The sequence below is a fragment of the Macaca nemestrina genome, chromosome 16, assembly GCF_043159975.1.
Source record: "Macaca nemestrina isolate mMacNem1 chromosome 16, mMacNem.hap1, whole genome shotgun sequence".
In the NCBI taxonomy this organism is placed as follows: Eukaryota; Metazoa; Chordata; class Mammalia; order Primates; family Cercopithecidae; genus Macaca; species Macaca nemestrina.
The window spans coordinates 77,375,105-77,401,603 of record NC_092140.1 but is presented as its reverse complement, the minus strand read 5'-3'; the positions used below and the strand labels follow the sequence as shown (position 1 = coordinate 77,401,603).

At 41.5% G+C, this 26,499-nt stretch overlaps 2 protein-coding genes across 10 annotated transcripts in view; one reads left to right on the top strand and one right to left on the bottom strand.

Annotated features, from left to right (window-relative positions):
* The window catches only part of LOC105490703 (PHD finger protein 11), a 28,283-nt gene extending 27,250 nt beyond the window's left edge, over window positions 1-1,033 (top strand). For all 5 annotated transcript variants that reach the window (XM_071081637.1, XM_071081641.1, XM_071081638.1 and 2 more), the window contains one exon: window positions 379-1,033. In XM_071081637.1, the coding sequence (XP_070937738.1) occupies window positions 379-533 (155 nt within the window). In that variant the 3' untranslated portion in view covers window positions 534-1,033. The remainder of the gene's footprint in view (window positions 1-378) is intronic.
* An 842-nt stretch (window positions 1,034-1,875) lies between these two features.
* Window positions 1,876-26,499, bottom strand: part of LOC105490716 (RCC1 and BTB domain containing protein 1) — a 57,401-nt gene continuing 32,777 nt past the window's right edge. For 4 of the 5 annotated variants that reach the window (XM_011756600.2, XM_011756598.2, XM_011756599.2 and 1 more), the window contains 7 exons: window positions 25,777-25,884; window positions 25,239-25,381; window positions 23,429-23,619; window positions 18,422-18,548; window positions 15,043-15,194; window positions 14,216-14,346; window positions 1,876-6,292 (listed from right to left, as the gene is read on the bottom strand). In XM_011756600.2, coding sequence (XP_011754902.1) covers window positions 6,152-6,292; window positions 14,216-14,346; window positions 15,043-15,194; window positions 18,422-18,548; window positions 23,429-23,619; window positions 25,239-25,381; window positions 25,777-25,884 — 993 coding nt within the window. In that variant the 3' untranslated portion in view covers window positions 1,876-6,151. Of the gene's footprint in view, window positions 6,293-14,206; window positions 14,347-15,042; window positions 15,195-18,421; window positions 18,549-23,428; window positions 23,620-25,238; window positions 25,382-25,776; window positions 25,885-26,499 lie in introns of those variants that run through there. The other variant, XM_071081630.1, reaches the window with a different exon arrangement.

Below are 26,499 nucleotides of genomic sequence, written 5' to 3'. Positions count from 1 at the left end.
CCTTAACCTTGGTATTCTAGCCACATTCTCCAATTATCATATCTCAATAAATGGATATAGTATAGCATGAAGGTTATACAGTCACTATTTTCAAGTTTTCAAATATATACCAAGGGACTTGTTCTGCTATAAATGTGCACAAAATCTTAAGGGTTTACTGGGCAGCTTTGTGTATAAATGTTAGAATTCTGTCCTGAATTAGAAGGAGGAAGTGAAGGCATAAAGAAACCAGCTCCTGCCCATAACGCTCTGGATCCTTTTCCTCGGAGGCATGAGGATTGTGTATCTGTACTTGCAAGTGAAAGGGGCTAGAAACGGTACATTATTTCTAATAAAACTACTGAATAATCTGAAATCTTTTTTTTATTCTTTTCATAGCAATAGAGAAAAAAATTCATGCATCTCAACAAAGGCGGCAGCAGTTGAAGGAAGAGATTGAGCTACTTCAGGACTTAAAACAAACCTTGTGCTCTTTTCAAGAAAATAGAGATCTTATGTCAAGTTCTACATCAGTATCGTCCCTGTCTTATTAGGGATTACCATTTCCTAAGCCAGGAGTCAGGCTAAATTGCAATCGGGCTCAAAACCAGAGACCAGGCTGTGAAATCCACACATCTTTAGAACCAGTCATTTCCTCTTGGCCCCGGCAGCTCTTCCATGTTCTTGCTAGTTGATATTTTGATCATTCTTTGCACACTCTTACTTGTGTTTTTTGTTCACTGTCACATTCCCAGCACCTAATATGCTCAGTAAATGTTTGTAGAATAAGTGCATAAAATGTTATTAACCTTTGATTCTAGTTACAGCCCATGATGCTTCTTAGATATAATAAATTTGGATTATACTACTTTACTTGTACCAAATTTGCCTGTTTTCGTGTCACAAAGTCTGCTTTTGAAAAATCCCTTTTCAGCCATAGTTATCATGTTGGGATTCATCATCTTCAAAACAAATACCTAAATTTTAAACTGGACTCTGAATAAGAACATTACCAGGAGTATGCAAGAATGAAATAAAATTGACAGTTAACATTTTTCTCAGCCTAATAATATACAGTTCTGGTTTTTATGCCCACACTACCATGTCTGACCCCTGAAAACTTCACATTCACAGTTCTCATTTTTTACCGTGGTACTCTGACTTGCAATAATATTACATCTCAAAATGGGTTTAAACTGAGTCTCCAGCATGGTGTCTGACATGTAATAAATAAGTACTTGAAAAATATTTGCAGGAGATGAAAAAGAACATTCCATTCCTCTTGTATCGGCAGCTCTAGCCTAAGTTCTTATATCTTAGGGACAAAATCTAAACCAGTAGATTTCAAATCTGGCCACACATCAGAATCATGTGGAGCATTTTAAAAACTAGAGAAGTGGCCGGGCGCAGTGGCTCAAGCCTGCAATCCCAGCACTTTGGGAGGCCGAGACGGGCGGATCACAAGGTCAGGAGATCGAGACCATCCTGGCTAACATGGTGAAACCCCGTCTCTACTAAAAAATACAAAAAACTAGCCGGGCGAGGTGGCGGGCACCTGTAGTCCCAGCTACTCGGGAGGCTGAGGCAGGAGAATGGCGTAAACCCGGGAGGCGGAGCTTGCAGTGAGCTGAGATCCGGCCACTGCACTCCAGCCTGGGCGACAGAACGAGACTCTGTCTCAAAAAAAAAAAAACTAGAGAAGCGAAGATCCCCTCCAACAACCTCTGAATAGATTTCCCCTAGGCAACCTCTGTCTCCCGGGTTCAAGCAATTCTCCTGCCTCAGCCTCCCAAGTAGCTGGGACTACAGGCGCGCACCACCACGCCCAGCTAACTTTCGTATTTTTAGTAGAGGCGGGGTTTCACCATGTTAGCCAGGATGGTCTCGATCTCTTGACCTCGTGATCCGCCTGCCTCGGCCTCCAGTGCCAGGATTATAGGCGTGAGCTACCGTGCCCAGCCATCTTAGCGCAAAGTTTATCTGACTAATCATTTTGATGTCATGATCTTTATTTTAAAAAAAACATTTGTCCCCCACTTTACTTTCACGTTTAAGCTGTGACTCACAGCAAGTAACTGTGCATCATGGAGCACCACGTGTTTCGCGGCCATGAGGCCGGCTACTGGGCAACCTCTAAGGCGGACCCGAGTATGAACTTCAGCTATGTCACTACTGAAAAACTTGAATCCGATTATTTAATCTGAGAATAATGCTGCCTACCTTATGGGACAAAATATGGACAGTAAATAAAATGTGAAGCAGAGAGCACAATGTCTGGCACTGTGGGAAATAAATGTAAAACACATGCACACACCCACACACACTCCCCTTGCCAACATTTCTAGCTTATTTTCTCCATTCTAACCAAACTTAATTATGGTAAGTTCTGGAAGGCTCATTAGCCCCCATCTCTAAGCCTTTGCTTGTGCCTCTAACTTTTTGGAGATGAGCTAAAAGGACACTTTATATTTTCCCCTATCCAACACAAGTGTTATCTTCAGAACAACTAACTGCTTGTCATGTGTAACCCTATTTCTGTATTAGTCTGTTCTCACACTGTTATGAAGAAATACCAGAGACTGGGTAATTTATAAAGGAAAGACATTTAATGGACTCAGTTCCGCATGGCTGGGGAGGCCTCAAGAAACTTACAATTGTGGCGGAAGGGGAAGAGGCCTGTCTTACGTGTGGCAGGTGAGCGAGAGCACGCAAAGCCCAGGAAGAACTGCCATTTATAAAACCGTCAGATCTCATAAGAACTCCCTCACTAGCATGAGAACAGCATGGGGGAAACAGCCTCCATAATCCAGTCACCTCCCACCAGGTCTCTCCCTCAACACCTGAGGATTACAATTCAAGATGAGATTTGGGTGGGGACACACAGCCAAACCACATCATCCTATTTGGTTTTCTCTCACTGACTGTTATGAAAAGCTCTTTATAAGTATCTCATTGTGTTGTTAATTCCTAAACCTATCTCCCTCTCTCCTAATAATTCATATATTCCTTGAGGATAAAGAATATGTCTTTCCCTTCATGTAAGTACCCCCAAAGGTACAGACACATTTTTCTACTGTGCCAGTTCAACTGTACTACCTTTCAGCAGGAATAAAATCCAAAGATTTCTCTGATATGTGTTTGTGTACAGCTGAGAATCAAGCACTTGACATGGTCATGGTGTACCTATTTTTAGCCTGATACCCATTAAGAATCACACTAATGATTTGTTGTTGTTGTTGTGGTAAAATATATATAACCTAAAATTTGCCATCCCAATCATTTTTAAATATATGGTTCAGTGGCATTAAACATTCATTTTTGTGCAACCGTCACCACCATCCACCTAAAGCAGCGGTCCCCAACCTTTTTGGCACCAGGGACTGGTTTCATGGAAGACAATTTTTCCATGGACCGTGGGATGGGGCAGTTGGTGGGGGGTGGGGAGGATGGTTTTGGGATGAAACTGTACTACCTCAGACATTAGATTCTCATACAGAGCACATAACCTAGATCCCTTGCATACTCAGTTCACTATAGGGTTTGCACTCCTATGAGAATCTAATGTTCTAATGTTGCCACTGATCTGACAGGAGGCGGAACTCAGGCAGTAATGCTCACTCACCCGCCACTCACCTCCCGCTGTGCGACCTCTTCCCAACAGGCCAGGGACCAATATGGGTCTGTGGCCTGAGGGTTGGGGACCCCTGACCTAAAGGACTCTTCATCTTGGTAAACTGAAAGTCTGTATCCATTAAACAAGTTCCCCATTCTCCTCTCCCCTCAGACACTGGCAATGGCCATTCTACTAAGTCTCTATGAATTTGACTAAGAACATCACACAAGTGGCATCACATACATAGTATTTGTTTGTGACTGGCTTCTTTTACTTAGCATAATATCCTTAAGTTCATCTCTGTGTACCATGTGTCAGAATTTCTTTCCTTTTTAGGGCTGCAGACTACTGATTTTCAGTGAAAAAAACAACTCTACGTGCCTGTTTTAATGTTACTTTGTTTATTAACATGTCATTCTAAATATTACATAAATACAGCCTATATACTAGAGTATCAAACATTGTTCCAGTAAGAAGTTCAAGAGTACATTTAGGGCTATCTTAAGAAATATGATACTTTGGCTTCCATTATTATATTAGAAGAAAAAATCAGTTCAAATAAGAGTTGTCATATCCTGCTATGATTAACAACAAAACCAAGTAGAAAAATAAGAGAGTGTATTTAAAAAAAATAAAGACGATCAAATGCTTTTTGAAGGACTTGTTCTCTTCACTGCCACACATACACAAATGACTTAGTAATCTAACATGAGAAGTGGTCTTTCACTTACATTAGGAACTTGGTAAATATTTGTAGAATGAATGAACTATCTATGGATATGAATTTACTACTTTAATTTGTGCTTTTTTTTGAAAAAAAAATTTTTCAAGTAAGAGCAATAGTAAACATACTAAAGTTCACATTTTGCTCAGATCATAAGCCTATACAACAGTGATTGTTACAAACACCACCCATCACAGCACAAATCAATGTGCATTTCTGAACCCAGTAAGAAAGGTTCTATCATGTTGTAGAATGAATTCTAACAGAATAATTCACTGGGCTTCAATCACTTGTGATATGGTCAAGAAAAGGGGGCTGGAGCTACTAGGCTTGTCTCTATTTCAGCTATCAATGAATTCCTATCTTTGAGGCCTCACTCCCCTTCCCACCCCAACAGACACAAATTATAAAACATTGCCAAAACTAGTAACTGCAGCACGTCTTCACCCACTTGTAATTTGGCTCTGAAAATGTACTCAGGCTCCAGGTTCAGAAGAGAGACCTTCCAAGCAGGAGACAAAGTTCACTAAGGGAGCTCACTCCAATGGAAATGAGTTCATGGACCAGAGAGCAAAGCAAAACATTGTTCTTAAAGCAAGCTCAATGGACACGCATGATGAAACTCACAGCTGCACACTCTCACACCCCAGAGTCACCTTTCATAACCAGTTCAAAACAACTACCGTCTTTTAATAGGATCTTTTCAGGAACGCCGTAATTTGGGTGCTTTTTCAAGGTGAAATTGTGCTAAATGTTATACCTAAGATGTTTAAAAACAGAGGAAAACCAAAAGTGAAAGATGATAAAGTTTCAAATAAGCCAGTGTGTGATGGATTTGACCTAAAGTAGATAAAGCAAATTCCATTAAGTCCTGTAAGAGGGCTGACTTGAAGAACCACTTCTTCCAGTCATATATTGTAGATGTGGTGATTCAGCAGCCATAATTTAGGAAGGCAAGAGTATGTATATCATTATTTTCCTCTTAAGTTTGCATTTATAGAAGAAGGTGGGGGGGACAATTTGAACTTGAGTTCTCAAGCTCTACCTTAATGAAATAAAACACTGTTGGATAAGTAGTGGAGATTCTAATTTATAAAATATTCACCTTCATCAAACTTCTTTCATTATTAACTTTTCACAGATACTTCTAGATTACTACTCTTTATGCACTTAAATCTTAAGAGAAATCTTGACTAACCTAGAAAATTTATCTTTACATAATTATCATTTCAATAGGTTTAACTTACGTTAAACTGAATATTACTTTGATATATCTTGAAGTTAAAAAAGTCAACACAAGCACACAAACAAAAGTCTGAAACAATCTTAATTATTCCTTCACAGTAAGGCTACTAAGCTAGCAACTAAGACAGCACTTAACAATCCCCAGGTCAGCATCTTTAATTCATGATGGGGCCTCTCCATTCATCTCACAATCCCCCAACTATCACTGCTCCTGCTGTCAGAAGATGGTTGATATGTGGCCCAGGAGAGTTGCTGCCAACTTCCCCTTTCCAAGTTCAGAAGTTCCTCTAATCAAAAATGAAAACAAGACCAAAAACGACTAAACTTTCACTCTTTTACATGTACCAGCCCAAATTTAAGAAAGGTCACATTTAAAATACACTTATCTGGAAACAAGAGTTGTTTCAAATGGGCTCAAGAAAAGCCATACACCCTTGACATGTTCTTACACAGACAACTGTGTCCCAGATGTGGAAAAAAACAACCTGATGGTCTTTTACCTGCAGAATTACATCACCCGTAGAGCACAAACCGGACACATCCTCAATAGTGCCCCAGAGCACTCACACAGAACCCAGCAGCCTTGCGCTTCAGTTCTTAAAGGCTCCACATTTACTGGCTTTAGCAATGAATTCCTTTAGCAGAGGGCCATCCATTTGCCAAAATGCTGCAGTCTGTGTAACTTCTGTCAAATGATTGATGCAAAACTTAAAGCAGAATTCTTCTAAATCCTGGACACACACAACAAAAATAAAAACAAAAAGGGCTTTTTTAGGCAACTTTGATTGAATCACTTCTCTCTAAGCCCTTCACCCCAAACCTCTCACCCTCCCCCAGAAAAGATATTTGAGAGGCCAGATACCTAAAACTAGGCAAAAAGGTGACCACAGGTAGGTGTGACAAAAACACATACCATTTATTCAACGCAGTAAGAGCAATGGTCCCCTAACTCAAAGTGTGACTCTTCAAAACACACACACATACACACGTGCATGCACACACACACACACACACACACAAGACCTACAGGGGAAAGAATTTCCTGCACGATTATCACATAATCTAGTTATAGTCAAAGACACCGTTGTAAAAGGCAGAATGAATGCCACTTTATTCCACAGAATGTGTTTTGTCACATTCAAGACATCAGAGAAAAGAATTAAGCTGTGGGTTAGTTTAAGAAGCAGAAAGGTAATGAAGAAGTATGGTCAACCTAAAGTGGCACATTAAAAAGAAAATCCCAGCCAGGCACAGTGGCTCACGCCTGTAATCCCAGCACTTTTGGGAGGCCGAGGAAGGTGGAAGGTCAGGAGTTCGAGACCAGCCTGGCCAACATAGGGAAACCCCGTTTCTAGTAGAAATACAAAAATTAGCCAGGTGTGCTGATGGGTGCCTATAATCCCAGCTGCTCGGGAGACTGAGGCAGGAGAATCGCTTGAGCCCGGGAGGCAGAGGTTGCAGTGAGCCAAGATCGCACCACTGCACTCCAGCCTGGGTGACAGAGCAGAGGTTCTGAAAGAAAATCCCAAAAAATTCACCTTAAATTCACTTTTACGCTCTCCTAATAATGACTTTATTTTTAAAGCCATGAAGAATAATAATACTACAACTTCCACTACACTAATATCTCAGAAAGTCAATCCCACAGAAGTATATTTACACAGATTAGTTTTCAGTCAGACAAACAGAAGTCACCAATTACCAACATTCAGGGGAGTAACATCCACAAGTGGTACACCAGAACCATTTCAAAATCAATCCCTGCCTATGCTAATCCACCCTTTCATCTCCTGCCAAACTTTAATATAGTCTGTCCCTTAGGATGTTGGAATATATATTTATTAAATCGATCAGGCACCTGAAATGCATGCAAAGACTCAATATATAAAAGGAAATTACACTAAAAGCTCTTATCACAAATAGCTTGACTTTATTATAACTTGGCTAGCTGGTAAGTTCTAAATTGAAGGTCATTACTCCGGGTTCTATCGAACCAGAAGCTCGACAACATTTCAACCGCAGGTTTTGGCCGCACATTTCCAGCCACCACGAGATGGGCATGTTAGACAGAGTGGAAGGGGCCCACACGAACATGGAGAGACCCCTCTTCTGCTCTCAGCACAGATGTCAGCAAACAATGATTTCCTTGTTCTAAGGGTCCTCCTGTCCCTGGCTAAAAGATACCCAAAGTAAATTCCAGAAACCCACCCAGTCACATAACCATTAAGAGATAAACCACAGGCCGGGCGCGGTGGCTCACGCTTGTAATCTCAGCACTTTGGGAGGCTGAGGTGGGTGGATCACGAGGTCAGGGGTTCGAGACCAGCTTGACCAACATGGTGAAACCCCGTCTCTACTAAAAATACAAAAATTAGCCGGGTATGGTGGCGTGCACCTGTAATCCCAGCTACTCAGGAGGCTGAAGCAGGAGAATCACTTGAACCCAGGAAGGGGAGGTTGCAGTGAGCCGAGATTAAGCCACTGCACTCCAGCCTGGGCAAAAGAGCAAGACTCAGCCTCAAAAAAAAAAAAAAAAAGAAAAGAAAAAGAAAACAAAAAAAGAGAGATAAACCACAGCTAATGAGTGCTAGCCAGCTGCTGTTTCGTTTGTTTGTTTTCTAGATAATTTGAAATGCACTTAGGATGTTAGCACAGTCTCTGGATTCTTGTTTTTAATCAGAGATTCCCAGTGGGCTAAATACATAACTAAATGCTCCATATATTAAAATAAACTAAAATGTGAAACTGAATAAAGCATTCCCTCTCAGATTATTATTCAAGAAAAAGCGGCCAGGCGCGGTGGCTCACGCCTGTAATCCCAGCACTTTGGGAGGCGGAGGCGGGCTGATCACAAGGTCAGGAGATTGAGACCATCCTGGCAAACACGGTGAAACCCCGTCTCTATGAAAATACAAAAACTTAGCCGTGCGTGGTGGTGGGCGCCTGTAGTCCCAGCTACTCGGGAGGCTGAGGCAGGAGAATGGCGTGAACCCGGGAGGCGGAGCTTGCAGCAAGCGGAGATCGCCACTGCACTCTTGCCTGGGCGACACAGCGACACTCCATCTCAAAAAAAAAAGAAAAATCACTATGCCTCGCATTATCACCCAATGATTAATAAATAGCTCTCAGGACTAAATTATATTCCACAGGGACATAAAAGTCACATTTTAAAATTTAGTTATCAAAAACAGAAAACTTTATTCACACATAACTTTGGAAGTAGCCAGTCATAACGACAGAAAGTTATTTAAATCATGTAATATATCAGAGAAGAATCTTTAAGTATTAAATTTTAATGACATAATTTCAAATTCGCAGGAAGAGTGCAGTGAACTCTGGCATCAAACCTCATCAGTTTGTGTCTATTGATGTAGAACTCAAGATCTTTCTACTGTATATGAAAAAGTGAGTTTAAAGTGAGTTTATTCAGCTTACTAATTGTGCAGCAAATACCTTGAGTATAAACTTTAAGAAGTTCTATGACCAGGTACGGTGGCTCATGCCTGTAATCCCAGTACTTTGGGAGGCCAAGGTGGGCAGATCACCTGAGGTCAGGAGTTCGAGACCAACCTGGCCAACATGGAGAAACCCCGTTTCTACCAAAAAAAAAATATATATACAAAATTAGCTGGATATGGTGGCGCATGCCTGTAATCCCAGCTACTCGGGAGGCTGAGGCAGGAGAATCGCTTGAACCCAAGAGGCAGAGGTTGCCATAAGCAGAGATCGTGCCACTGCACTGCAGCCTGGGAGACAGGAGTGAAACTCCGTCTCAAAAAAAAAAAAAAAAAGAAGTTTTATACACAATGTAGGTATACAAATGGTGCCACTAATCACAATTCACTTTACATACTCATGAAAATGGTTCTATCAAACTGCCTTCCCCTCCCCTCCAATTAGTTTGAACTGCTGAGGTATCTGGGTATGCAATAAATATTAAAAAGTTCCAAACATTAAAAGTCAAACTAGAGAATGCTGAAAACAATCTAAATCTGGGTTGTGTAAGTAACTAATTAAACCTTGGTTGAGGCAGATCTATGTAAAAGGAAGCCCTGAATGCACGTGGTGAGGGACGTTTGAATTTGCAAGTTCACCAGAGAGTGGCACAGTCAAGCAGAACCACTTAGCAACCAGTGCCCACCGTCGGTTTGCCCTTAATGAGCGAATTAGACAAATGCCCTTCTGACTTGACCTCTCTTTAGTAGTATAAGAATCTACATAATCTGTTCCTTTCATTCTGCAAAGGATCAAATCTTCAATAACACAGGCAAGAAAATGCAACTCTTGCCCAAGTGAGAAGTCAACTATAACAGGGATGGTTATAGTTGACTTCTTACTTCTAACTGGGCTTTAAATAAAACAATTCCAAGAAGGACAAGAAGGATCATGTGACCAGGAGATGAACAAAGTTCCTGACAGAATGAAAGAGTCCTCTTACAGCCCATGGGATAGGGAAGTGAAGAGCATAAAAATGGAAGGGTCTAATACAGTCTTCTTGGTATTAGAAACTAAACTCTGTTTATGACGTTATGTGGTGGAATGATTATAAAGTGTTCTAACGCAAATGAGATAAAATACCAGATTTATTGTCATTAGCAAAGAAGATAAAAATAAAAACTGCTCTCCTGAAATAATTTATAAATCATTCCAAATCTTTCAACACTTAAACTATTCCAATCAATATATACATTCTGAAAATAAGTTGTTTTTCCTTTCCACAAATTTTCTTTAGTAACAAAACAAAACACAGAGAATTGATTATCTTAATACCCTCATTTTTAAAAATGCTAATGCAGCCTCTAAGGGAGTTCTTACCCCGTCCTAAAACTCCAAAGCTAAACTAGTTGAATGTTAATAATTTGAAGACCACCTAACCAGGGTGAGCAGGTGCCTTGGCATTACAGCTTCCCCCAAGACACATCCCAGATGACACAAGATCACGAACCACATCTAACTCTGTCCAAGCTGTTGTTAAAGTAACTGCAAAAATAAAACCCAAAACTGTCAGTCTATAATTCATGTTATAGCACACCAAGTACAAAATATTCCAAATCAAAGAAGTTTTTTGTTTTCAAAATGTACTTAAACATTCTACCATATGGGAAAAACATAATTTATCTCATTATGCAAAAAACATGTGTCAGCCTACTGCTGATTGAAGACTTTTAATTTGGGCCACAAAAAGAAGAAAAAAATGCTGGCCACCAAGCCTTAGCACCAAGCTGTCCAGTACTCAGACCCCCGATCAACTTCAGAATTAGATTCCTGGGCTCGTGTTTATTGCTCCCCTCCAAAAGTAAGATCATAAGATATAAGTTGCTCAGCACATAGGATTTTCTGGAAAGTTCTCTACTCCGGTTAAACAAATAATACTTCCCAGCTGTTTCTCTTAATGTTCAAATACACATAAAAATAAAAAATTTCCTGAAAAGAATCACTTTACAGTGTGCGACTGATCTATCTTGAAACAATGTTTTATCCACATTTTCTCCCTGATGTCAATACTTATTCAGGTCTGCACCAAAGGAATATTTCAATGTTCCTTTGTCAAGTGCTTCTTAATAAAACTTGTGGACAGTTTGATAACACGTTCATAGCAAGGGCTCTACAATCATCAACTGACTTTTGAAACTCCCTGTCACTACTGAGTCCATACATTTTTGTTGCTTTACTGTGTGTACATTTGCTTCAAAGCTATCTTGTCAAAAGGGGGCATGGAGGAACCTCAGATACTTTCGTAGAAAGAGAATAAACATTGGAAGCAGGTAGTCTCCATCTTCCTAGCAGTTTGGCCCACAAAACGAAGGCAAAGTCATCTAGTATCTCCAAGTTGAGTTCTAAAAATAATAGTTTTTGCAGTCAATTTCTAACCTGACTCATCAGTAGCTTCCAATCAACTAATAAACACAATAAGAGGGCTTTCTTTCTAAGAGATGGCGGTCTCACTATGTTGTCCAGGCTGGTCTCAAATTCCTACCCTCAAGCAATCCTCCCACTTCAGCATCCTGAGTAGCTGGAATACAGGCATGAGCCACTGTGCCCAGCTATGGGTTTTAATTTTGTACTCTAGAACTTCATTCATATACTCACTATATCTTATAGTATTAAGGAAATAAAATGTAAAAGCACATTAGTCAATTATGTAACTTGTATTACAACCTAAGAAATATACCCTAGAAAGAGTCCTGGTGCAATGGCTCATGCCTATAATCCCAGCACTTTGGGAGGCTGAGGTGGGAGGGACACTTGAGCCCAGAAGTTCAAGACAGCCTGGGCAACATAATGAAACCCTGTCTCTACAAAAAATAAAAAATAAGAAACTAGCTGGGTGTGGTGGCACACGCCCGTAGTCCCAGTTCCTGGACTGGGAAGGAAGGAGGACTGCTTGAGCCCGGGAAGTTGAGGCTACAGTGAGCTGTGATCACACCACTATGCTTTAGCCTGGGCGACAGAGCAAGACCCTGTATCACCAGGAAAAAAAAATTACATATAAATTGTAAACATATACACACACACACACACACACACACACACACACATATATATATATGCCCTAGAAATAAAGAAGTGACTCTTTCTTTTTGTCTTCTTTCTATTCTCTAATTTTTCTACATTGAATGTGTAATATTTGGAGGATTTTAAGTTTTTTTAAACTTTTTTTTTTGAGACAGAGTCTTACTCTGTTGCCCAGGCTGGAGTGCAGTGGTGCAACTTCTGCCTCCCAGGTTCAAGCAATTCTCCTGCCTCAGCCTCCCGAGTAGCTGGGATTACAGGCATGCACCACCACGCCCAGCTAATTTTTGTATTTTTAGTAGAGACAGGGTTTCACCATGTTGGCCAGGCTGGTCTCAAACTCCTGATCTCAAGTGATCCGCCCACCTTGGCCACCCAAAGTGCTGGGATTACAGGCGTGAGCTCCAAGCCTGGCCATTTATTTTTTCAAAGCACACCTTCATGGTGAGGTATTTTCAAATGTTTTCACTCATTCATTTAATTCAGCATGCATTTTTGAGCGCCAGCTCCGTGCCCACACTGTGACAGACTCTGGGGAATCACATGTATTTGGAGTCTTTCTAAAGGAAGTTTTCATCGTGTTTATACGTAATATGAGAAAAATGACAACTAGTGAAGGAAATGACCTGCTGGCACATGAAGCAGCAGCAGAAGGCTTTTTCCGTAAACTTCCTAGGACAGATCTTAGCTGAAGATGAGGAAGAAGTTTCCAGCAACTTGAGCTGGGACATCTGCCTCTGCCCAGGTTGTTCTCACTGGTGTTAGTCAGCAAGGTCTGATCCTGAGTATGGAACTCGTTAACAGGGAGGAGGAGCGTGGAGAGGCCCAGAGAGGATTCTAACACCAGTCACCAAATGGACAGAAAAGGCACTGACCCAATTTAAAATTATATCACCAGGTGGAAATAAAATCTAAAGAAACAGCATTTCTAATCAAGAGGTTCAGGGTGTCACAGGAAGGGTAGGAAAAAAACCATACCTCCATTTTCTATTAGAAATGATTTACTTTGATCATCATTCCATCCACAGTCGGGCTGCAGACAAAGTCAGCTATATTTGACCTTATCAAACATTTATAATCATAATTAGCCTCAAACAAAAATAGGATACGTTTTGAAAACATCGCGGTCAACTTTAATCCCTAAGTGTGATGAAGTTTGTCCTCTGTTATTCCTCAAAGGACAGAGCTGCAGATCTTTGCACGTGTTTGATAAACTCCTTGATACCCGATATTCTGCTTTGTCAAATGACAACAAAATGTCTGCAAGGATAGGCTAACTGTATCATTCTACACGCATACCTTAGCTAGACATTTTGAAATTCCAAGGCTATTGCTCTCTACCTTTTACTCTCTCTGAATCTGTGAAACCAACCATACCCGCCTTTAGCTCACTGATCATCCTCAATGCTTCCTTTAAGGTACTATCTTCATTCAGTTCAACAAACATTTCTCATCAGGTGCCTAATATGTGCCAGGCACTATAGGGTATGCAGATGAATGAGAGACAGTTCCTACTCACGAGGAGCTTACAGTCTGATGCTTTGGTTCTTCAAAAAAATGCACACAAACTTTCAGACTCCCAAAAGCCCATTAATTCACAGGCTCAAGAGATCTGTGAATCCCAGATTAAGAACTCAACCCAGTGCAAAAACAAAAGGAGTCCACAGCAAGTTCTTAACGGGTAAATAACTGTGAGCTATAATTAGACACTGATAGAACCGCAGAGCATACAGAGATACAAATCATACGTATCCCCAGCTTATGACAGGGCCGAGGTGGGAAGACAGCAAGGTGAGTCTTGAAGTAAACACATATGCTGACACTGAGAAAGACCTGAAACTAAAATATGCTGTTTATTAGTCCAGTTAGTGTGGCACCTTATGTTCCAACCTGCAGGACAGCTGCTAGGACCTTGGTTCGTTTCCTATCTTACTTAGAAATGGAAGTAGAGGAACAACGACTTTTGAAACAATGAACAGGGAATTAAGAAGCAAGGGCAGATTTCAGTTTTCAATGGGTTCACTGATTCCCTAAACAGAAGTGAAGTGACTCATCGTTTTCCATGTCTCACGAGAGAAGAGGGGGAGACGAGCATGAAGGGAGTTAAGGGTGGTTTGGTTTCTGTTGGTTGTTTATGTTACCTCTGCATCATATCTGACTGCAGCAGAGAATAGCGAAAAGGCATTCTCCACAGTAATTCCTCTCTTGATAATGTGCTGACAAAGTTTTTTCAGTCTGTTTTCACAGTAAGATGTCGCCAAATCCAGAAGACCTAAAAGTAAGACATGTGAAAGGCTTAATCAAATTTATAATTATTTTCCATACATAGAGATTTTGTTTTGGTGAACAGAGGTGTATAAGTAAATTAGAAGTTTCTTAGTGGACAAGGGTCTGAATTTGAGTAAATAAATTCTCTTTTTTACTGTCTGCCTCCTCTACTTCCACACCTCTCCTATATTTACTTTATACAATTTCTTCAATAGTACAAAGAAAGGGCAAAACATGCAATTTCAATCCTCATTTTGTTTCTAAAATGCTAAATGCATGAGCAACTTATACTTCACTATTAGAAAATTAAAATAAGCCCATAGCTTAATACCTAGGTGATGGGTTGATAGGTGCAGCAAACCACCATGGCACACGTTTACCTATGTAACAAGCCTACGCATCCTGCACATGTACCCCAGAACTTAAAATAAAAATAAATTAACAAAAAAAAAAAAGAAAAAAAGAAAAAAGGAAGTCCTTCAGTGACATTAGAACAAAAAAGCCTATGGTCATAAACTAAGTCCAAAACTATTAACCATAATAACTACTCAATACTATTTTTAAAGACATCTACGTCAAATCTTTTTTAAGCACCAAATTAAAGTCAATACACCTGAAGCTTTTTACATTTCAGGACTAAGAACATGAGGGGATGTATTCTCGACCATGTGGCTTGTCCATCCCAATGCTGCCGCGGTACCTATAGCATCTTCAGGCGGCAGGTCCACTGTGTCTGTGTAGAGGTACTGGAGAAAGGCACGATACACTGGGTAGGAAAACTGATCGATTTCTATCACTTCCTTCATGTCTTCATTCCAATACGACTGGAACATGGATCGAAAATGCTCACACCTAAAACAGAAAAGCCAAAGTTTTATTTGTTCAGCAGCAATTTTAAAAAAAGAAAAAAAAATTACCTAATTAAATTGACAAAATCAGATAAACAGATTAGAAGTATCCTTGGGCCGGGCATGGTAGCTCATGCCTGTAACCCCAGCACTTTGGGAGGCCAAGCAGGCGGATCACCTGAGGTCGGGAGTTCGAGACCAGCCTGACCAACATGGAGAAACCATGTCTCTACTAAAAATTCAAAATTAGCCAGGTGTGGTGGTGCATGCCTATCATCCCAGCTACTCGGGAGGCTGAGGCAGGAAAATCGCTTGAACCCAGGAGGTGGAGGTTGTGGTGAGCCGAGATCACCCCACCACACTCCAGCCTGGCAACAAGGGCAAAAAACTACGTCTCAAAAAAAATAAATAAATAAAGTATTCTTAACTACTATATCTGGGCCTGCACACACCAGGCTCATAGACCTTCAGTTAGCACCCAAAAAACATTCCACATGCAAGTGGTTTTCGTACCTGCCCTTTTTATATACACTCACTTTCATTTTTCATATCTCCTGTTAAATACTAATAGGTACGCACAGAGCCTGGAAGCACCCAGCACTTCCACTACTGTTTCCAATTGATGGGCCCCAAGATTTTTTTGCTCCTTTGTTATTTTTTAAAATGATGTACAGAAATGCATTTTAAACAATAAAGTGAAAGAAATTCACAACAGTTCAAAACTTTTGACTATATATTAACATTAAAATGATTCATTTGTTTTTTGTTTTATGTAGTAAGTATATTCTTAAAACTGTTTTATATGTTAACTGGATTACATCAAGCTGATTATTGCCTCATTATCTGACACTTTTTCTTCTTTTCTGACTCATCGTCAAAACAGCCATCACTCCTATTTTGTTTTTTTGCATTGCCTGCTCCCCTTCCTCTCTTCCCAGGCCTGCTACAAGCTTATTTATAAAACACATTCACTAGGATAGTCAGATTAGTTCAAGAAAACCTGAGCAGCTCCTACACTGTATTTACATGTACAAAGCCACCTGCATGAGAAAATGATTTCTAAATATTGGATTTCTTAATATAACATAGTTATATCTTTCTAAAAATCATATTTTTAAATTCTTTTAAAGTGAGATATGGCACGAAGAGAAAAAGAATTTTCAAAATCCACTCAGAGGCGAGGTGCAGTGGCTCAAGCCTGTAATTCCAGCACTTTGGGAGGCCAAGGCAGGTCAGATTCAATCACCTGAGGTCAGGAGTTCAAGACCAGCCTGGCCAACACGGCGAAACTTCGTCTCTACTAAAAATACAAAAATTAGCCGGGCGTGGTAGTGCATGATTGTAATCCCAGCTACTTGGGAGGCTGAGGCTGGAAGATCGCTTGAACATAGGAGGTGGAGGTTGCAGTGAGCTGGTATCGCACCACTGCACTCTAGCCTGGGTGACACAATGAGACTGTCTCAAAAAAAAATAAAAATAAAAATCCATTCAGAATACTAAAAAAAAGCTTCACTTACATAAAAAATTACTCTACCTCAGAAGTAAGAAAGAAATAGTTGTCTAAGAAACGATCATGGATTTCATGGTCAGAAAACTGTCCATGAAAAGAATAGACTGGCTGACCACAGGTGCACAGACAGAAACAGTTCCAGTTCATCTTTTCAATTCATACTGTGGTTCAGATATTTACTCCCTTAGGTAAGGAATGACATAGGGCTTTTCTGTTCCTTTCTTTTTTTTTTGAGATGTAGTCTCACTTTGTCGTCCAGGCTGGAGTGCAGTGGCCGGATCTCAGCTCACTGCAAGCTCCGCCCCCCGGGTTCACGCCATTCTCCTGCCTCAGCCTCCCGAGTAGCTGGGACCACAGGCGCCTGCCACCTCACCCAGCTAATTTTTTATATTTTTTAGTAGAGACGGGGGTTTCACCCTGTTAGCCAGGATGGTCTCAATCTCCTGACCTCGTGATCCGCCCGTCTCGGCCTCCCAAAGTGCTGGGATGACAGGCTTGAGCCACCGCGCCCAGCCTTCTGTTCCTTTCAAATGTATTTCTTTGCCAATAGGTTTTTAACTAAATTTCCAAAAAGACTTGTAAATGGCCACTTTAATGGTCTTATCTTATGTGCCTTTTTCTGCAATGGCAACCTTTGTGGCAAACAGTTACTAATAAATGCATAGTTCCCTCACATTTATACAAGGAACTATATCTAAAAAACTTTTTTTTCATTTTTGAGATAAGATCTAGCTCTGTCACCCAGGATGATCACAGCTCACCACAGCCATGATCTCCTGGGCTCAATCCTTCCACCTCAGCCACCGGAGTAGCTGGAACTACAGGAACGCACCACCACACCTGGCTAATTTTTTCTATTTTTTGTACAGACGGTGTCTCACTATATTGCCTAGGCTGGTCTCAGACTCCTGGGATCAAGTGATACTCGTTCCTTGGCCTCCCAAAGTCCTAGGATTACAGGCATGAGACACCAGGCCCAGCCTAGAACTTTCTTTAATTGGTAATTGGATGTCTCTTCGAAACAGAAGCAAAGCATTCCTGACTACGAGAGCTTTCTGCTTCATCTTTAATTAAAAGAGGACATATACACTTTTCAATAACAACCTTTCGTATTTTAACCACGTAAACAAATTTTCCGACGGAAATGAGTATTCACAAGATTCTTAATTTAAAAAACAATGTAAGCTGGGTGCGGTGACTCACATCTGTAATGCCAGCACTTTGGGAGGTTGAGGCGGGCAAATCACCTGAGATCGGGAGTTCGAGACCAGCCTGACTAACATGGAGAAACCCTGTCTCTACTATAAATACAAGATTAGCCGGGTGTGGTGGCACATGCCTGTAAACCCAGCTACTCAGGAGGCTGAGGCAGGAGAATCACTTAAACCCGGGAGGTGGAGGTTGCGGTGAGCTGAGATCACGCCATTACACTCGAGCCTGAGCAACAAGAGTGAAACTACGTCTCAAACAAACAAACAAACAAATATATAGACAAATACTTAAACTCCTACAGTACACTTTTTCTAAAACGCTCCATGAGTGTACACAAAAAACTTTGACATGAAATGGACTGAGGCTATCTGCAAAAATATTAAGTAGTGACATTTCTCTCTACTACCAAGGCTATTTTTTATCAGTACCCATTCTGTGGAATAACAAATACATAGAAATGGCAAAAATAAAGTAAAGTTATTGATGTCTCTGAGCTCATGCAAAAATACCTGATTTTCAAAACAGCTTTATGGACATGAATATATTTTCCATCAATTCGAAACTTCAGATCGGCAGTTTCTGGACTATCAAATTCTTTCTTCAGTGACTCTGCAACTGTTAAAAAGTCTTCATGCTCTGAAGGCAACAAACATATATTAACATGGAAAGTTCAAGGAACAGATTGAAGATTCAAAAGACTTCAAAAAGATCATCATGTCTGTGGTGGGTAATTCCACTTGTTTTTTTTTTTTTCAAGAGTTCATACCTTATTTGACAAATCAATTCTACGGTATTAAAGGAAGTATCCGGACGGGCACAGTGGCTCACGCCTATAATCCCAGCACTTTGGGAGGCCAAGGCGGGCAGATCACGAGGTCAAGAGATCGAGACCATTCTGGCTAACATGGTGAAACCCCATCTCTACTAAAAGTACAAAAATTAGCTGGGCACGGTGGCGCTCTCCTGTAGTCCCAGCTACTCGGGAGGCTGAGGCAGGAGAATTGCTTGGACCCAGGAGGCAGAGGTTGCAGTGAGCCAAGATTGCACCACTGTACTCTAGCCTGGCGACAGAATGAGACTCTGTCTCCAAAAAAAACAAACAAAAAAGCAGTATCCTGCATCTATAAACTACCAAATAAAACCACCAAAAGATGGTATTTAGAAAGGCCAAATACCATCTTATATGCTTATACATTAGAAATGTATATTTTTTAAAGAAAAAAATGATAGGTACTTCATGATAATATGAGAACCCCCTCTCAAAACGAGTGGTTCCCTTCTAAGACTAAGAATTTATCAGTTTTCCTTGACTGAAACACTATCTTTCTTCTGCTTTGGGGTAGTTTCAAGGGGTCAGCATATCCAACTCAAGGAGGTGCAAGAAACAAACTTACCACTTAAATGGTAATGCTAAGCAGTCACCTTCTCAAGCAGAGAAACTCTTTCCTAAGTATCTGGAATCTAAACATCTCTGTTAACCCTAAAAATCACTATATGCATCATCCTCACTCACTATCTAAACACAGAGCAAATGCACTTAGAAACAATGCCTACACGAAGGGAACAGTTTTATCAAAACACACGATCACCTTACCTGATAAGAATTGCTGTTATGGTTATATGTAAGTAGAACTGTATTATTCCAAGGAGAAGTAAAGGCACTTGTACAAATTCCTGCAATGCTTTCTTGTGTTTTATACGAAAGAAGAAAAGAAGTAGAAAAAGGCTAATGGGGAAACTTTTTTAAATTCCAGAGATCCTCACGAGGCATCGAATCAAGCTGCTATGGATACACGAAGCAGCTTTCAACTGCCCACAGCTGAGTTAATAATCAGTGTCTTAATTAAAGACCTCAGCTTCCAAGGCTGCATGAACCTGTGTCCTTCGGTAGCCCGTTGTTACCAGAGCAACTCCTAGAGGAGGGACAACAGCTAAAACCTAGGCTGAAACTTAACAAATGAGCTTATCTGCAAGCTTTATCATCAGAATCTCCCAAGGAATTATCTTTCACCTACGCCCTGTGACCTTAACTGATAGCCCTCCCTCCACCCCATGCAATGCAGAGCTCTCCTGGCTATGGAGGAAAGGTGGAAAACCTCTCAAAAGTCAGGCTTTCACTGACCTTGTAACCTGGATCACTGGCGGGCAAAAGAATACAAACCACTAAGATGGGCCAGGAGTCAAGGAGTCTAGATTGCTACCCCCACCCATCCAAAAAAAAACACTTCTCATCAGTGCTTCAACTTCTGCATCCAATCTTAGGCTGAAATGACCCTTTCTCCTCTTTGCTCCTGGCAACAAGTATAGTATGTCCTTTCAGAGAAGAAATCCTCCTCAGAGGGGTGAATTCACCATGTGACTTTCCTTCTAACACTCAGCTGAGATCACAGAGTGAGAGGGAAAAAACACTTTTGACTTTTAGTGGGTGGAAGGGAAAGAAGTTATCTAGGAGAGCGGTCCCCAACCTTTTTGGTACCAGCGACCAGTTTTGTGGAAGACAATTTTTCCATGGACCAGGGCGGGGAGGGGGATAGTTTCGGGATGATTCAAGCACATTATGTGTATTGTGCACTTAATTTTTATTATTGTTACACTGTAATATGTAATGAAATAATTACACAACTCACCATAATGCAGAATCAGTGGGAGTCCTGAGCTTGTTTTCCTACAACTGGACAGCCCCATCTGGGGGTGATGGGAGACAGTGACAGATCATCTAGGCATTAGATTCTCATAAGGAGCTCACAACCTGTATCCCTTGCATGTGCAGTTCACAATAGGGCTCACACTTCTGTGAGAATCTAATGCCGCTGCTGATCTGATGGGAGGTGGAGCTCAGGCGGTAATGTGAGTGATGGGGAGCAGCTGTAAATACAGATGAAGCTTCGCTCAGTGCCACTCATGTCCTGCTGTGCAACCCAGTTAATAACAGGCCACGGACCAGTACAGGCATATGGCCCGGGGTTTAGGGACCCCCGATCTAGGAGGATATATTCAATGACCATATTTTTCCCAAACTTAACATTTAAATTGTTAGGACATTTGTTCTGAAAAGAATGCCTATGCCATTGTAAGACATAAGAACTGGGGGAAGCCTTTTAGAACAAGTCCAGGTTAAGTAGTACATATAAATCTGAAGATGTGTACAGAAGTGCTTTAGCTGGGTGTGCCATACACGTGTGATTCTAGCCAAATAGCCCCATTCAGCGAACCAATTATTTTCCAATCACAATACTCACTGCAAAAAAAACCCTATTATCCCTAAAAAACATGGCATAATGAAGTGAAAGGGAGTGTTCGATTGATTTCACTTTAAGGCAAGCTTAACTCTTCCTAAGCATCCTTTTGCCCCCATGCCCATGACTGGTCACCTAATGATGGGACGACTCCACCTGTCTGACACACCTAAGCACGACATGTTTTAGAAAACTAACCTTCAATATCAATTGCTGAGCAACCCAAACACCTTAACTGCCAAGAACTACATTAATTTTCAAGCACAGAGCATCATGACCCACTTATTCCCTCTGCTTATAAATAAAAGAACAACTTAAATATGCCAGCAAAAAGGCAAAAACAAACAAGAAATAAAAGAAAAAGATTAAAGTCACCTTGTAAATGGCTACTCAGCTTTAAGACATCCTAGCTTTTTCAGTCAATAATGGACTCTTAAAGAAGACAATATGCAGAAAAGGTACAGATTATGTAACCAAAGATCACCCCAAATTCTACTACCCCTTATAACACCTCTGTTTTGATGCCCTTCTGAAATAAAAGATTTTGAAATCAGTTGAAAGACAAAGACAGAAAGAAGATGGGGTTAATGTGTCACCTTAAAAACCACAAGTTGTTCGCTTTTTTTATTGAGATAGGGTCTCGCTCTGTCACCTAGGCTGGAGTGCAGTGGTGTGATCACAGCTCACTGCAGCCTTGACCTCCCAGGCTCAAGCAATTCTCCACCTCAGTCTCCTGAGTAGCTGGTACTACAGGCATGCACCACTACTCCTGGTTATTTTTTGTAGAGATGGGGTTTCGCCATGTTGCCCAGGCTGGTCTAAAACTCCTGGGCTCAAGCAATCCACCCGCCTTGGCCTCCCAAAGTGCTGAGATCACAGGTGTGAGCCACCACACCCAGCCAGTTTTTCACTTTTTTGAAAGTTCATTTTTGGACCGGGCATGGTGGCTCACGCCTGTAATCCCAGCACTTTGGGAGGTTGAGGTGGGCGGATCACAAGGTCAGGAGTTCCAGACCAGCCTGATTAACATGGTGAAACCCTGTCTCTACCAAAAATATAAAAAAATTAGCCGGGCATGGTGGCACACTCCTGTAATCCCAGCTACTCAGGAGGCTGAGACAGGAGAACTGCTTAAACCTGGGATGCAGAGGTTATAGTAAGCCGAGATCGCGCCATTGCACTCCAGCCTGGGCAACAGAGTGAGACTCTGTCTCAAAAAAAAAAAAAAGAAAAAAAAGAAAGTTCATTTTTGATTGGTATTATATCAAGTTCTGTAAGAAATCTAGTATAACAGAAGTGCTTAAGAACAGGTTACCTAAATACTTATACATGAACATTCATAACAGCACTACCCATGAGAGTCAAAGATGGGAACAACCCACATGTCCATCAACAGTTAAATGACAAACAAAATATGGTGTGTATATATATAATGGAATATTATTCAGTCATAAAAGGGAATGAAATATGGAGACATATTACAACATCAATGGGCCTCAAAAATATTAAGTAAAAGAAGCCAGACACATGGGTCACACATTGTATGCTTCCACTTCTACGAACTATCCAGAGTCAGTAAACCCATAGAAACAAAAAGCAAACTGGTGGTTGCTAGGGGCTGGGGGAGGGGAGAATGGAGTGTGACAAATTAACATATAAGGGCTTTCTTTTGGGGTGATGAAAACATTTTAGAATTTGACATAAAAGGTGGATGCAGGCCAGGTGTGGTGGCAGGTGGATCACCTGAGGTCAGGAGTTCGAGAACAATCTGGCTAACATGGTGAAACCCCACCTCTACTAAAAATACAAAATTTAGCTGGGTGTGGTGGCAGGTGCCTGTAGTCTTAGCTACTTGGGAGGCTGAGGCAGAAGAATCACTTGAACTTGGGAGGTGGAGGTTGCAGTGATCTGAGACTGCGCCACTGCACTCCAGCCTGGGCGACAGAACGAGACTCTGCCTCAAAAAAAAAAAGGTGGATGTACAACATTATGAATGTTCTGAATGCAACTAAACTGCACCCTTCACGATGGTTAATTGCATGTTATGCAAATTTGATATCAATTGAAATAAAAGCACTTATGAGAGAAAATTTAAAGTTCACGGTAATACTTTATAATATATGAATACATTTGATTGTGCATATCTAATTTGAGGGAAGCTATGAAAGCTAATAGAGAATAAAACATTCTAAGAGATCCCAAAACCAGCAAAGACACAGGAAAACTGGTCACTTGGTAGTACCATTCTTCCTGGGTGGAGGTGGCCTTGCACTTTCTTACCCACAGACAGGAGGCGCCACGAGACGGCGGGAGTGGCAAAGCAGGCAAACACGTCGTCGGTGCAGGAGAAGTGGGTGAGGTGCGGGAGGATCACGGACTGACCCCGGCACTGGCCCCACATGTACACGTGCCCACCCTGAGTCTTGGCTGCAGACGTGTGGGCAGAGTGACAGGCTGCAATCTCTACCACCCTGAAAAGTTTTAAGAAAAATGCATGTCACTTCATGAACACAGAAGCCCACAGCAGACCACACGAGGCAATTTAAAAGTTCATGCTTGCAACACCTCAGAAAACAACAGTCCAGATTCCAGATACACTAGCTGCCAAGTCACACAAACAAAAGCAATAGATCAGGGCAAGAGCACTGTTCTCCTTTCCCAAATGGCCACTTCTCATCCTCAGCTCACTGTGAGTTAGGATAGATCACACCGAGGAAAACTTGGAAAACAGACTAGCAAATCCAAGCAAATGAGGAAAGTGGACACCGACAAAATGCCCTAATACATGTGATGGCTTCAATGCCATTTTTTTTGGTTTTTTTTTGTTTTGTTTTTTTGAGACAGGATCTCACTCCGTCACCCAGGCTGGAGTGCAGTGGCATGACCATGGCCCATTGCAGCCTCGACCTCCCAGGCTCAGGCAATCCTCCCACCTCAGCCTCCCAGATCACAGCTGCACCACCACACCTGGCTAATTTTTGTATTTTTTATAGAGACAGCGTCTCGCTATGTTGCCAGCGCTGGTCACCAACTCCTGGGCTCAAGTGATCCTCTGCCTACGCCTCCCAAAGTGCTGAGATTACAGGTGTGCGCCATCATGCCTGGCCCATTTCTTTATAAATGTAACTTTTTCTCTTATCTCCTACCAGAGCTCAGAACACTCATTGGGCTGATAAGCACTGGCTGAGGGGTCACGGACTCTGAATGTTCCAATCCAAAAGGAAAACAAGCCCAACTTATTACATTTCTTAGTAGTATGCTTCTTGGGTTAGGTCCCCTAATCAGAAGTCAGCATCCAGGACATAGACGGTAAGACCTTACAATTAGGCTGAACAACATTAAGCATCTATTCCAGTAACACACATTACATCAAAGCAATATTTAAACAGATAATGTCCTTTCAAGAGCAGATTTATTTAAAAGTTGTTTTACTTGGCTCAAAGTAAAAGTTTATATTACACCGTAAACATCAACATGGCCATAGACCCTACTTGTCTTCCATACTAAAAGGGCAACAGCAAGACTGCAGTAATTATACCAAGATGCATTCACACCTATCAATCACAGGTGGTTATTTCGGAGAGCTACATAAGAATCATATCAATCTCATGTTCATTCTGGCTGCTACCCAAAACACTTTTGCATAGGCCAGGCGCAGTGGGGCTCATGCCTATAATCCCAGCACTTTGGGAGGCCGAGGTGGGTAGATCACTTGAGGCCAGGAATTCAAGACCAGCCTGGCCAACATGGCGAAACCCTGTCTCTACTAAAAAATACAAAAATTAGCTGGGCATGGTGGTACACACCTGTAATCCCAGCTACTCAGGAGGCTGAGACAAGAGAATCACTTGAACCCAGGAGGTGGAGGTTGCAGTGAGCCGAGATCATGCCACTGCACTCCAGCCTGGGTGACAGAGACCCAAAAAGGGAAGGGAAGGGGGAAGGGGGAAAGGGGAAGTTTACCTCTTTTGTCCAAAATGAGAATGTTAATAAACAGAAGAATCACAAAGCCAAACACCACAGTTCTGCCACACACAGCCCCAAGGCCACATCGCACACACAGTCCCAAGACATGGCACAGCCAAGTTACCTTTCTTTCTCCACCATGATGTGTGCTGGGCTTAGCAGGTTATTTTTATTGCCAGTTCCCAGCTGCCCATATGTGTTAGCTCCCCAGGCATAGAGCAAGCCCTCATCTGTTAGTGCTAGAGTATGTGCGTAGCCGCAGACAATCTGCAAGTAAATTGAAATGGTTACCATTAGCAGGAAAACAGGAAGGGCAGGGAGAACATCTACTTAAAGGCTACAGCCAGCTTCTGCAGAATGCCCATTCATCATCAGGGATGGACTGACATTTGCTGGAACATTAAAAAAGCATTAGAAAAGCCTAAACCTTAGGCTACTGAATTTTTCCATTGTTTCTTTTTACTTGTTGAGGCTGTTTTGCCAACACCATAGTCTTGCTTCTCCTCGTGGGAAGTTAGGGAAGATAAAATATTAAAGGTGGAAGATGAAGGCACAGAGTATTGCCAGAAAAGACTGACTAAAGAGTAAACCTCCAATATTTCTCCAAGTTAGAGCAGGGAAGGTGGCCAGGAAGCCACTAACTGAGAGGGCACCGCACGTACCTGGTTCACACACACGCTGTGCAAAGCTGCCACCCTCACAGGGGTCAGCTGGTTCCCATTGTTTCCCAAGCCCAGCTGACCGTTGCCATTGTAACCCCAGCCATATACCTTAGAGAGGACAGAAGGGAGAGAATGAGTTTTTTAAACTGCTGGTAAGAAGGAAGAGACAAAAAACCAGTGCATCTAAACAAATCAGATACTTCCAACACCTATATTCTACTCTGTGCTCCTGCAACTGATCTCCAAATAGAAGCTGTTTTGGAGAAGGGGATGACAGAATTGGGCTCAGTTTCTACTCCATGACTTATTAGTTACATAGTCTGGGGCAAGTTACTCTTGCCTGTTTAATACATGAGGAAGTTGAGCCTCACTAACAATTATTAAACACCTACTGTATGTCAGAACACTCTGAAAGGTACTAGTTTTTGGTTGCAGTTTAACAGGCGAAATAGATACATGCAAATTTTTTGCTGATGAGTAGCAATAGATATAATCTATTTGCTACGATAGATATAATCAAGGCACTTCAGAACAGCAAGGAGGAAGGCTTTAGCTCCAGGAAGAAAGATTAAGGAAGACTTTTCAAAAAGTGGAGATTGGAGCAGAGCTGAAGGATGAAGGAGAGCAAAAACATTCCAGGCAGAAGGCACTGACTGTGTTAGAAGCTAGTTTAGAAGATAAGTAGGTGGGCCTGGCTGGACACATCTGCGGTAGTAGTAGTAG